Here is a 12,684-nt window from a genome sequence, read left to right on the forward strand (position 1 = left end):
CAAACACAGGTACACAAACGTTACTTACCAGTAATCTCTCCTTTGTTCACCGCTGTTACGAGCACTGTCCAAACTCTGTCACGTTTCCTCCCAGAGTGGCCGCCAGCCGGCTAGACAAAGCCTCCAAAGAGCTGGAGGAGGAGGTGAGTGTTGAGTCTGTTGGGGAATGAGCACTGGCCTGTTCTGCAGGATACTTGCTGTCATGACCCTTTTTCTGCTACATCTTCACAGCATCTTCCGAGAAAGTAATTAAAGTCGGAATAATAATTTGTAGTAACGGTATTCCAACTGAATGACAATAGATTTGTATTAACCCCTGACTGAAATCTCACTAGTAAGTAAATCTTTATTTATACAGTAGTCCCTCATTTTCTGCGGGGGTTACGTTCCAAAAACAACCCGCAATAAGTGAAATCCGCAATGTAGTAATCTTTATTTTATTTTAGTTATTATACATGTACATGAATGTTTTAAGGCTGTAAAACCCCTCACCACACACTTTATACACGTTTAACAGTCAGGCATTAATCTAAATAGATTGTTTCAGTATTATAGAATGAAACCAAAGATCAAAACCTTTTCAGAACTAAACATTTGTTGGAGAAATATAAATATATAGTACGTACAGTAAACGTTTTCCTGTTAATAATGTTAAGGCGTGCAGGTCGAGGAAAGAGCCGCTTGGAGTGCAGAAGAACAAATATTCTACTCGTGCTGTCTTTAGCCTCTCATGCTGCTTTATTGGATAGCTTAGCACAGCGGAACGGCAGCGGCTACATGTATCAACAGGAAGAAACAAAACCCAAAAGGGACGTGACGTTTATGCTCCTACAAAATAAAAGCCTCTTTTTACACAGAGAATAAGAGCGCTATAAAACAAACGCTTAACAAATAAACATGATAGCTTTTAGAGAAAACGAATTTAATTTTAATGATCAACCTACGAGGTTGAACACATGAGAAGTTATTAATAGCGACTCGCGCGTATTTCACAGTTCCTCCGACCGCGCCTTCGTCTTGCGCCGTTTCAAGGCGCGTTCAAGTGCAAAAATAAAATCTGAAATTGCACTAAAAAACTCCGCGAAGCAGCGAAGTCGTAGAAAATGAACCGCATTATATCGAGGGACGACTGTATAGCACATTTCAGACAGGAGTGGCAAAGTGCTTCACAGGAACCATGAAAGGAACCAAAGAGTAAAAATACCGTAAAATCCAACAAAGAAACAATTACAGTAAAATTCATACAATCAAAGTGTACTAATCCTCAAATGCCTGTTTAAAATAATATCTTGAAAGTATCTTGAAGACCAGGGTGGCTCCTGTCGCTGGGCAGGTCCAGCTGTTACAGCTGTGTAAATGTATTGGTTGGCTGTAGGTGAGCTGCAGAAAGAATCTGGAGTCGAGTCTGAGGCAGCTGGAGAGAGAGAAGGCCCTGCTCCAGCACAAGAGCCTGGAGAGCCACCGCAAGGCCGAGAGCGAGGCTGACCGGAGGCGCTGTCTGGAGAACGAAGGTGGCACCACACACACACTTTATATACGGCGGAACCTCGGCTCTCCAACATCATTTATTTCCCATAATAAATAATGTAAACTCGACGAATCTGTTCCTACCCAGCAGGTAAATGTCCATTTACACGCCTGCAGGTTATTAATGTGTAGCTACGTGTATCTAAACAACAGAAAAGTGTAGATAGTACGACACAAAATCATAATGAAAGGTAATAATTCTGTATCCTTTACATCCCGTTTTGGCTGTGGAGGGAGGGGGAGGAGCTATTCCTCCGTCAAACGACTGGGTAACTGTCCTCCTGGGCTTTAGCTCAGTTTTCTACAGTAAAGTCTAAATCATTGATTTCTCCATCCCGTCCTGCAGCGAGATCCAGACACGGACGCCATTTCCATTTTTGGAGATTATTTCCTCCTCCAGTTCAACAGTTGTTCTCTCTACGTTCCTCTCTTCCAGTACTTTTACTGCTGCCTTTCTTTGGGTCCATGACTAAGAGCTAAAGAGAACAAAGAGAAAAAACACACGCAAAGCTAAAAGTTAGCACCGCCTTTCTCCTACGGCAGGTCGACTCAACCTGAACCTGCTCAGGTAGACTCCGCCTTCGTTCAGGTGTTTGGTTCAAATTCCAAAAATCAGTTTGACTTCCGAGGCATTTTAAACTCGGGAACCGAGGTTCCACTGTACCTACACTACCGTCCAAAGGTTTGGGCTCGCCCAGTTGCATCGCTTCTCTGTTAGCTGTTAGCTGTGCTAACATCCATTAGCAAACACCGTTACAACCCCGGAGTGATGCTGCCTCTAGACACCGGCGAAGGCGTTGCACCAACAACCAGACATGAGCTAGAATAGTCATTTACCACATTGGCAACGTAGAGTGGATTTAAAGTGCTTTTTTTTCAAAGATGAGGACGAACCTTTCACCGTAATGTAAACGTATATCCTGACTCCGAAAGGGAAGCTGTGCTCATTTAACATCTTTAACGGCTGGCTTTTGTGTTCCGCTGGTATCGGGTGTTCGTCGTCAATAGACGCCTGAAACACACTAAACACGTTGGATTGTCTGCTTTAACTGGCTGAGAACGCGTGATTGATTATAAAGAGTTTCTAAGGCAAGGCCCATTCTAGAGGTGTTGCTTTGTGTTCTGTTTGGTCCAGTCAACAGCCTCCGGGACCAGCTGGACGATATGAAGAGAAGGAATCAGAATTCACACGTTTCTAATGAGAAGAATATTCATCTGCAGAAACAGGTGCGTGACTAAATGTTACATTCTGTCTGTCTAAAACAAAAAGATTATTGGACCGGAATGTCCACGCTGGGCTCCAGAATGTCCACGCTGGGCTCTAGAATGTCCACGCTGGGCTCCAGAATGTCCATGCTGGGCTCCAGAATGTCCACGCTGGGCTCCAGAATGTCCACGCTGGGCTCCAGAATGTCCACGCTGGGCTCTAGAATGTCCACGCTGGGCTCCAGAATGTCCACGCTGGGCTCCAGAATGTCCACGCTGGGCTCCAGAATGTCCACGCTGGGCTCCAGAATGTCCACGCTGGGCTCTAGAATGTCCACGCTGGGCTCCAGAATGTCCACGCTGGGCTCCAGAATGTCCACGCTGGGCTCTAGAATGTCCACGCTGGGCTCTAGAATGTCCACGCTGGGCTCTAGAATGGCCACGCTGGGCTCTAGAATGGCCACGCTGGGCTCCAGAATGTCCACGCTGGGCTCCAGAATGTCCACGCTGGGCTCTAGAATGTCCACGCTGGGCTCCAGAATGTCCACGCTGGGCTCTAGAATGTCCACGCTGGGCTCCAGAATGTCCACGCTGGGCTCCAGAATGTCCACGCTGGGCTCCAGAATGTCCACGCTGGGCTCTAGAATGTCCACGCTGGGCTCCAGAATGTCCACGCTGGGCTCCAGAATGTCCACGCTGGGCTCCAGAATGTCCACGCTGGGCTCCAGAATGTCCACGCTGGGCTCTAGAATGTCCACGCTGGGCTCCAGAATGTCCACGCTGGGCTCCAGAATGTCCGCGCTGGGCTCCAGAATGTCCGCGCTGGGCTCCAGAATGTCCGCGCTGGGCTCCAGAATGTCCGCGCTGGGCTCCAGAATGTCCGCGCTGGGCTCCAGAATGTCCGCGCTGGGCTCCAGAATGTCCATGCTGGGCTCCAGAATGTCCACGCTGGGCTCCAGAATGTCCACGCTGGGCTCCAGAATGTCCACGCTGGGCTCCAGAATGTCCACGCTGGGCTCTAGAATGTCCACGCTGGGCTCCAGAATGTCCACGCTGGGCTCCAGAATGTCCACGCTGGGCTCCAGAATGTCCACGCTGGGCTCTAGAATGTCCACGCTGGGCTCCAGAATGTCCACGCTGGGCTCCAGAATGTCCGCGCTGGGCTCCAGAATGTCCGCGCTGGGCTCCAGAATGTCCGCGCTGGGCTCCAGAATGTCCGCGCTGGGCTCCAGAATGTCCATGCTGGGCTCCAGAATGTCCACGCTGGGCTCCAGAATGTCCATGCTGGGCTCCAGAATGTCCACGCTGGGCTCTAGAATGTCCGCGCTGGGCTCCAGAATGTGACTCGATCAGATTAGCTTTTGTTCTGTCGTGTTTTTACGCTGCAAACACACAACCGAGCTCTGTTTACGCCCGAGTACAAGGGCCGCTGGAAACGACCACACACATCATGCGTGTATATGTATCGGGGCCCCAGAGCATGCGGAGAGGGCCTTGGAGCAATTGGGGGCGGTGCCTTGCTTAAGGGAACCTCAGCAGTGCCACCAGCTCATCTTCTTCATTTCACCTGGCCTGGGACTTTAACCGGTGGATTCCCCCCCCCCCCCCCCCGCCACCGCCTGTTACTAGCGAGTAATCAAATTAAGATGCTGACTTATCTTTAGACTTTTTTCTTTTCCTCCATCAGCTGGAAGAAGCGAACACTTTGCTGCGTGCCGAGTCCGAGGCGGCGACGAGGCTCCGTAAGACCCAGACGGAGAGCAGCAAGCAGCTGCAGCAGCTGGAGGGCAGCCTGCGTGAGCTGCAGGACAAATGCTGCCTCCTGGAGCGCAGCAAGCTGAGCCTGGAGAAGGAAGGCATCAGCCTGCAGGCAGCGCTGGAGACGGAGAGGAGGGAGCACAGCCAGGGCTGGGAGACCATCGGAGACCTGATGGGTGGGTGTTCACGGGGGGGGGGGGGGGGGGACCATCAGAGACCTGATGGGTGGGTGAAGGTAGCACCCCCCCACTGGAGTTCAGGGGGGGTGGGCCATCGGAGACCTGATGGGTGGGTGTTCACGGGCGGGGGGGGGGCATCGGAGACCTGATGGGTGGGTGTTCACAGGGGGGGGACCATCAGAGACCTGATGGGTGGGTGAAGGTAGCACCCCCCCACTGGAGTTCAGGGGGGGTGGGCCATCGGAGACCTGATGGGTGGGTGTTCATGGGCGGGGGGGGACCATCGGAGACCTGATGGGTGGGTGAAGGTAGCACCCCCCCACTGGAGTTCACGGGGGGGGGAGGACCATCAGAGACCTGATGGGTGGGTGAAGGTAGCACCCCCCCACTGGAGTTCACGGGGGGGGGGGAGGACCATCAGAGACCTGATGGGTGGGTGAAGGTAGCACCCCCCCACTGGAGTTCAGGGGGGGTGGGCCATCGGAGACCTGATGGGTGGGTGTTCATGGGCGGGGGGGGACCATCGGAGACCTGATGGGTGGGTGTTCACGGGGGGGGGGGGGGGGGGGGCATCGGAGACCTGGTGGGTGGGTGAAGGTAGCACCCGCCCACTGGAGTTCACGGGGGGGGGGAGGACCATCAGAGACCTGATGGGTGTTCACACCGGGGCTGGGAAGGTTCAACCCTGTAACCCACCAGATCGTGTGCCATGCTTGAGCCGTCCTGTAGGGGGGGTTCGGGTTAGTAGATGTGTACTCGTTAACACGTTCTACCTGATGGTGCTCCATCAGCTCGGACATGCTGCATGTACAACTGGAGCTCCGCCTGACATGCTGCGTGTACAACTGGAGCTCCGCCTGACATGCTGCGTCTACAACTGGAGCTCCGCCTGACATGCTGCGTCTACAACTGGAGCTCCGCCTGACATGCTGCGTCTACAACTGGAGCTCCGCCTGACATGCTGCGTGTACAACTGGAGCTCCGCCTGACAGGACCAGCTTCCTGCATTCACCCTGAATGGAGGAGCGTTTTCACACACCTGGACGTTTGTCTTGATTTCTGAGAATCATCTCGACTCCATTATAAACTAGCTCGCTCTGCTGTCCAATAGCGGCTCCCTTTTGCTAGTCCAGATTAGTAGAGGGATGAGGAAGCAGAAACGGACTTTGTGCATTAGTTTGTGCTTTGTACAATCTCTGTGTCAAAAATGCTTTTCTGAAGTCCCACCTTTTCTTTCAGGACGCATCTCTGTCCTGGAGGAGGAGGCACGCCAGCAGAGACGGACGCTGTCCAAAGCCGAGGCAGATAAAAGACAGCTTCAGGAGAAACACACTGATCTGGAGAAGGTAAACCAGAACTCTTAGGGGGGGGCAAACATTCTATTTAACTGTTGAGTTCAGTAACGTCACGGCACGCATCGGAATGTCCCGCGTCACATGACTGATCAAATACGGATTTATCACGAAAACAAACCAAATAGAATTTAGATTTGTGTTATATTATACAAACTATGTGTTAATATATACAGCGGCGTTGCTCGGGTCTCTGGGACTCCAAGCAAGAAATCCCTGGGGCCCCCACAAACAATGTATAAGGCAGTGGTTCTCAAATGGTGGGGGGGCGCGGTGCGATGTCGGTGGGGGCGCATGTGACCACAGAGAAAATGTTTTTTTTTGCCTTACGAGATTAAAGTGTAATTGCACATCCACTCCAGTAGTTGGCAGTGGCGCCCTGATTGTCAGAATGTGCGCAGGGAGTATTAGCAGAAGAAGAGCGGTTGTAAACAAACAATCTACGGTGGGAGAAGAAGAAAGACCGACTTCCTCATTCTGCTAAAAGCACAATTCTTTTTTCATTTTGGTTTTGCAGGTTAAAGGTTTTATATTTTGTGCTCCCTAGTTAATGTTGCTGATCAATTTTAATTAATTAATTAATTAATTTTATTTTATTTAATTGTATAAATTGTAGTTTAAGGATTAAAATGTCAGGCAAATTGATGCACTTCAAATATTTTCTGTTGCAGACTAACAAAATGGTAATAAAGTTATTCTTTGTAAGTTGATCTATATTTCTTTCTTTTTCATATTTCTTTGTATAACACATAGTTTGTATAATATAACACATGGAATTACAGCAATAAGGATACAAGAGTTTTTTTCGGGGGGGGTGGGGGGAAATGTTTTTTTCTTCCTAGGGGGTTGTGACAGAAAATAATTGAGAAGCACTGGTATAAGGCCACATCAAAAGAAAAATAAAATTGCCACAATATATATAAAACAACAGTGTAAATAAATAAAACGTCAAATAAAATAAATGGCATTATGGGATTTGTAGTATTAGCGGTGAATGTGCTGTTCTGTACCGGCGGGCCAGCTCTAATATTAATTTTATATTGCCGGAGTTTGACACCCCTGTCTCAGAGCATCAATGGCGACGTACTCCAGCTCATTTGTGGTACCGTACCGTGCTGTCTAGGACCATAAAGTCTAAGGCGTACTTTACCTGCCACAGCCTTTGCTGTCTAGGACCATAAAGTCTAAGGCGTACTTTACCTTCCACAGCCTTTGCTGTCTAGGACCATAAAGTCTAAGGCGTACTTTACCTTCCACAGCCTTTGCTGTCTAGGACCATAAAGTCTAAGGCGTACTTTACCTTCCACAGCCTTTGCTGTCTAGGACCATAAAGTCTAAGGCGTACTTTACCTTCCACAGCCTTTGCTGTCTAGGACCATAAAGTCTAAGCCGTACTTTACCTTCCACAGCCTTTGCTGTCTAGGACCATAAAGTCTAAGGCGTACTTTACCTGCCACAGCCTTTGCTGTCTAGGACCATAAAGTCTAAGGCGTACTTTACCTTCCACAGCCTTTGCTGTCTAGGACCATAAAGTCTAAGGCGTACTTTACCTTCCACAGCCTTTGCTGTCTAGGACCATAAAGTCTAAGGCGTACTTTACCTGCCACAGCCTTTGCTGTCTAGGACCATAAAGTATAAAGTCTAAGGCGTACTTTACCTTCCACAGCCTTTGCTGTCTAGGACCATAAAGTCTAAGGCGTACTTTACCTGCCACAGCCTTTGCTGTCTAGGACCATAAAGTCTAAGGCGTACTTTACCTTCCACAGCCTTTGCTGTCTAGGACCATAAAGTCTAAGGCGTACTTTACCTGCCACAGCCTTTGCTGTCTAGGACCATAAAGTATAAAGTCTAAGGCGTACTTTACCTTCCACAGCCTTTGCTGTCTAGGACCATAAAGTCTAAGGCGTACTTTACCTGCCACAGCCTTTGCTGTCTAGGACCATAAAGTCTAAGGCATACATTACCTTCCACAGCCTTTGCTGTCTAGGACCATAAAGTCTAAGGCGTACTTTACCTTCCACAGCCTTTGCTGTCTAGGACCATAAAGTCTAAGGCGTACTTTACCTTCCACAGCCTTTGCTGTCTAGGACCATAAAGTCTAAGGCGTACTTTACCTTCCACAGCCTTTGCCGTCTAGGACCATAAAGTCTAAGGCGTACTTTACCTTCCACAGCCTTTGCCGTCTAGGACCATAAAGTCTAAGGCGTACTTTACCTTCCACAGCCTTTGCCGTCTAGGACCATAAAGTCTAAGGCGTACTTTACCTTCCACAGCCTTTGCCGTCTAGGACCATAAAGTCTAAGGCGTACTTTACCTTCCACAGCCTTTGCCGTCTAGGACCATAAAGTCTAAGGCGTAATTTACCTTCCACAACCTTTGCTGTCTAGGACCATAAAGTCTAAGGCGTACTTTACCTGCCACAGCCTTTGCTGTCTAGGACCATAAAGTCTAAGGTGTACTTTGCCTTCCACAGCCTTTGCTGTCTAGGACCATAAAGTCTAAGGCGTACTTTACCTTCCACAGCCTTTGCTGTCTAGGACCATAAAGTCTAAGGCGTACTTTACCTTCCACAGCCTTTGCTGTCTAGGACCATAAAGTCTAAGGCGTACTTTACCTTCCACAGCCTTTGCTGTCTAGGACCATAAAGTCTAAGGCGTACTTTACCTTCCACAGCCTTTGCTGTCTAGGACCATAAAGTCTAAGGCGTACTTTACCTTCCACAGCCTTTGCTGTCTAGGACCATAAAGTCTAAGGCGTACTTTACCTTCCACAGCCTTTGCTGTCTAGTCATCGCTGTGCGACTCGATGTGTGGGGCTGAGCGGCTTTCGTTCATGCAGGAGATGAGCAACAAGGAGATTGATTCGACCTACAAACTGAAGGTGCTGCAGCAGGAGCTGGAGCAGGAGGAGGCCTCTCACAAGGCCACCAGGGCCCTGCTGGCAGACAAGAGCAAGATCAAAGTGACCATCGAGGGGGCCAAGTCCGAGTCGATGAAGGGTACACGGCACCAACGGATTACAGTTTACACACATGACTCTTAGATTAACACCTGAGAACATGAACGTAATTGATTTACTCCTTTCCAGAGATGGAGCAGAAGCTGGCAGAGGAGCGAGCAGCCAAGCTTCGGCTAGAAAACCGAATACTGGAGCTGGAGAAGCACAGCAGCATGATGGACTGTGACTATAAACAGGCTCAGCAGAAACTAGAAGAGCTTCGCAGACACAAGGACAGGCTAACAGAGGAGGTGTGTATTTAGATACACCTACAGCGCTAATGTAGCTAACCGCTACACTGCTGGCGACTAAATGTCATCCACAAACTAGAATAAAATGGTAACAAAAGCTTCTCGTTTCATGTCCCTCTGCATTTTGTGCATCCTTTCAGGTGAAAAACCTGACGCTGAGAAATGAGCAGGAGACCCAGAAGCGGAACCTGACCCAGAACGACCTGAAGGCTCAGAATCAACAGCTCAGTTCTCTGCGAACATCAGAGAAGCAGCTCAAGCAGGAAACCAATCATCTGCTGGACATTAAACGCAGCCTGGAGAAGCAGAACCAAGAGCTGCGCAAGTCTGTCCACAGTCTGCTCGCTGACTCTTATCCAGTAGCTTCATTTCATGTGAAGAAGATGAGAACTTTCTGTGTTTGATGTTTGCCTGCAGAGAGAGGCAGGACACAGACGGCCAAACGAAGGAGCTACAGGACCAGCTCGAAGCCGAGCAGTATTTCTCCGTAAGGCTCTGGGTGCTGCTGCTGGATGTTCTGTTTATCGTCATTTTAATCCACTTCCTGTGTGCTGCTTTTTGCAGACTCTGTATAAGACCCAGGTTCGTGAACTGAAGGAGGAGTGTGAGGAGAGGAACAAACTCTACAAGGACGGGCAGCAGGAGCTGCAGGAGGAGAGGTGGCTGGCCGTTTTAGATCATGTCTAGGAAAACCGAGAGCAGCATTCAGATGATTTCTACTCTGGACCTTTAGGGATTCCCTGGCTGCGCAGCTGGAGATCACCCTGACTAAAGCCGACTCGGAGCAGCTGGCACGCTCCATCGCAGAGGAGCAGTACTCGGACCTGGAGAAGGAGAAGATAATGAAGGAGCTGGAGCTGAAGGAGATGATGGCCCGCCATCGTCAAGAGCTCTCTGAGAAGGACATGACCATCGGTTCGGTGAGTGCATCATGTGAGTTGGGTGTTGAGACTCTTCATAATTACACCGGGAATATGTCCCTGCAGCTGGAGGAAGCCAACAGGACCCTGACCAGCGACGTTGCCAACCTCGCCAATGAGAAGGAGGAGCTCAATAACAGATTGGAGGAGGCGGTGGAAGGTAAATGCTCATTTATCATCAAATTTCATCTCAGTGTGACTTTGATCATTTTCCCTGTTTTTCAGAATTGGACAAATCAAAGGATTGGGAGCAGCAGATGGACCAGATAAAGCAGACGTTTGAGAAGCAGCTGCAGTCAGAGAGGACGCTGAAAACTCAGGTTTAATCTTCAATTCTTTAGAGAAGACTGAGGTCTTCCTTCAGGGGATCGTGTCTCAGTCAGAGGCTGTTGTACAGCGAGACGAATCTGAAGACTGAACTTGTGACGTTTATCCACATCCAGGCTGTGAATAAGCTGGCAGAGATCATGAACAGGAAAGTGGACCGTGTCGGAGGCAGTCGCCGTGGTAATGACACCGATATGCGGCGGAAGGAGAAAGAGAACAGGAAGCTGCAGTTAGAGCTGAGGTCGGAGAAGGAAAAACTCAACAGCTCCATCATCAAATACCAGAGGGAGATCAACGAAATGCAGGCGGTCAGTAGAATCACATCATGTATACAGGGGCTCAAATTACCTGGGGAGGGAGGCAGAGGCTGGGTGAGGTGAAGAATCTGGCATTCCCGACGGTTCTTTAGTTCTTTGAAGCCCACTGTCCCATCTTTCTGCACTGATGGGGGGTTTGGGTCATTATCAACCCAAAACCTGTGTAGTTTGTGTACTTCTGTAATCAAGTACTGAAACGCTTCTGGAAGAAATCTCTCTTACTGTGACGTCACAGTACCAAAACGTGCACATTCATTGCGTGCACGCGCACAATCTAGTTTGGTTTTCGGAGGCAGCAGGTTGGTGCCGGTGCTTAATCTGATTCATCATGATGCATCTTCTGCATGGATAGAGGAGATCGGATCGATCCAGATCAGCCCGTGGTGGAAAACCAACACCGGGAACGCTGATTCCATCCCACGTTGGGCTCAGTCTATTTACACTCTGGGAGTTTGTTCCAGATTTTGGTCCTAAATCTGGGAACAGGAAGTAACCCTGATGATCTGAGAGATCTAGATCAGTGGTTCATAACGCATCAGTGAATCAAAAATATCAGGAGTATTCTGAAGTCATTCTCTGACATACAGGAAGCCAGTAATGTGATCAAATCTTCTGGTCTTGGTGAGAAGACGAGCAGCAGCACTCTGAATCAGCTGTAGCTGTTTTATTGTGGTCCTGCGAGGCCCCCGAGACCCCTAACCCTGGACCGGGCTGCTGACCTAACCCTCTTGTCTGCAGCAACTGTCGGAGGAGAGCCAGCTGCGCATCGAGCTGCAGATGGCTCTGGACAGTAAGGACAGCGACATCGAGCAGCTGAGGAACCTGCTGCAGGCACTCAGTGTTCAGTCCCTGGACTCTGCCAGCCTCAGCAGTGGGCCGGAGTTTGATGCTGAGGATGCATACGCAGGTGAGGTGTACGCAGGTGAGGCATACGCAGGTGACCCCCCCCATGGATGCAAACGAACATACTCAGTGTCGTACCAACTATAATAAATGCCCTTCATGTGCTTTTTATGTCAAAGGTGAGCTAGAAGGTGATTTGGGTTATGAAGAGATCAAAGGAAGAATTAAACGCTGTTACTCCATATTTTAATACTGCAGCAGTAAATTAACTTCATAATCTACAGTTTTGTTTTCAAAATGTAGTTTCTATTAAAGGTAAGAAATCGTCAGTAGAGTTTCCCAAAGTCCCAAATAACTCGTCAAAGCATTGTCTTAAAAGTGAAACATTCACTTCAAAAGAGGAGCACATTTTAGATTGTGGCCGAATATTGATCGTTTCTGACCCCCCCCTTAGGAACCAGCTGCTACCGAATAATTCATTGATTAATCTCTGCAGCCAGCTTTGTATCGGATCAAAGCTTGAAATGTTTACTTTAGAGAATAGAAAGCCTTTGTTGTTGCGTAGTGGATATACAACGAGATAGTGCTGCCCTTTCAGCTAAACCCCGATGAAAGCAGCCCCCCCATCAGGAAGCACCCTGCCCTCTTCTCTTCCAGAAACGAGGCTGGAGGGTTGGCTTTCTCTGCCTGTAAGAAACAACACCAAGAAGTTTGGATGGGAGAGAAAGGTACGGAGAAAGACGCTGCTTCAAGGACATACAGATGTCCCACCTGGACTAACATGTCCCACCTGGACTAACATGTCCCACCTGGACTAACATGTCCCACCTGGACTAACATGTCCCACCTGGACTAACATGTCCCACCTGGACTAACATGTCCCACCTGGACTAACATGTCCCACCTGGACTAACATGTCCCACCTGGACTAACATGCCCCACCTGGACTAACATGCCCCACCTGGACTAACATGCCCCACCTGGACTAACATGTCCCACCTGGACTA

At 49.2% G+C, this 12,684-nt stretch overlaps 1 protein-coding gene across 1 annotated transcript in view; it reads left to right on the plus strand.

Annotated features, from left to right (window-relative positions):
* The window catches only part of rock2a (rho-associated, coiled-coil containing protein kinase 2a), a gene marked incomplete at its 3' end in the record, with an annotated part of 43,158 nt that extends 30,753 nt beyond the window's left edge, over positions 1-12,405 (plus strand). The window contains exons 11-27 of the mRNA XM_068752188.1: positions 1-9; positions 95-143; positions 1,376-1,511; positions 2,663-2,754; positions 4,421-4,667; positions 5,910-6,016; positions 8,861-9,020; positions 9,110-9,270; positions 9,411-9,595; positions 9,688-9,757; positions 9,835-9,929; positions 10,004-10,190; positions 10,257-10,350; positions 10,416-10,510; positions 10,634-10,825; positions 11,573-11,741; positions 12,335-12,405. The exon at positions 1-9 is cut by the window's left edge and continues 80 nt beyond it. Coding sequence (XP_068608289.1) covers positions 1-9; positions 95-143; positions 1,376-1,511; positions 2,663-2,754; positions 4,421-4,667; positions 5,910-6,016; positions 8,861-9,020; positions 9,110-9,270; positions 9,411-9,595; positions 9,688-9,757; positions 9,835-9,929; positions 10,004-10,190; positions 10,257-10,350; positions 10,416-10,510; positions 10,634-10,825; positions 11,573-11,741; positions 12,335-12,405 — 2,119 coding nt within the window. The remainder of the gene's footprint in view (positions 10-94; positions 144-1,375; positions 1,512-2,662; positions 2,755-4,420; positions 4,668-5,909; positions 6,017-8,860; positions 9,021-9,109; positions 9,271-9,410; positions 9,596-9,687; positions 9,758-9,834; positions 9,930-10,003; positions 10,191-10,256; positions 10,351-10,415; positions 10,511-10,633; positions 10,826-11,572; positions 11,742-12,334) is intronic.
* Positions 12,406-12,684: the final 279 nt, after the last annotated feature.

Source organism: Brachionichthys hirsutus, chromosome 18 (genome assembly GCF_040956055.1).
Source record: "Brachionichthys hirsutus isolate HB-005 chromosome 18, CSIRO-AGI_Bhir_v1, whole genome shotgun sequence".
Taxonomy (NCBI): domain Eukaryota; kingdom Metazoa; phylum Chordata; class Actinopteri; order Lophiiformes; family Brachionichthyidae; genus Brachionichthys; species Brachionichthys hirsutus.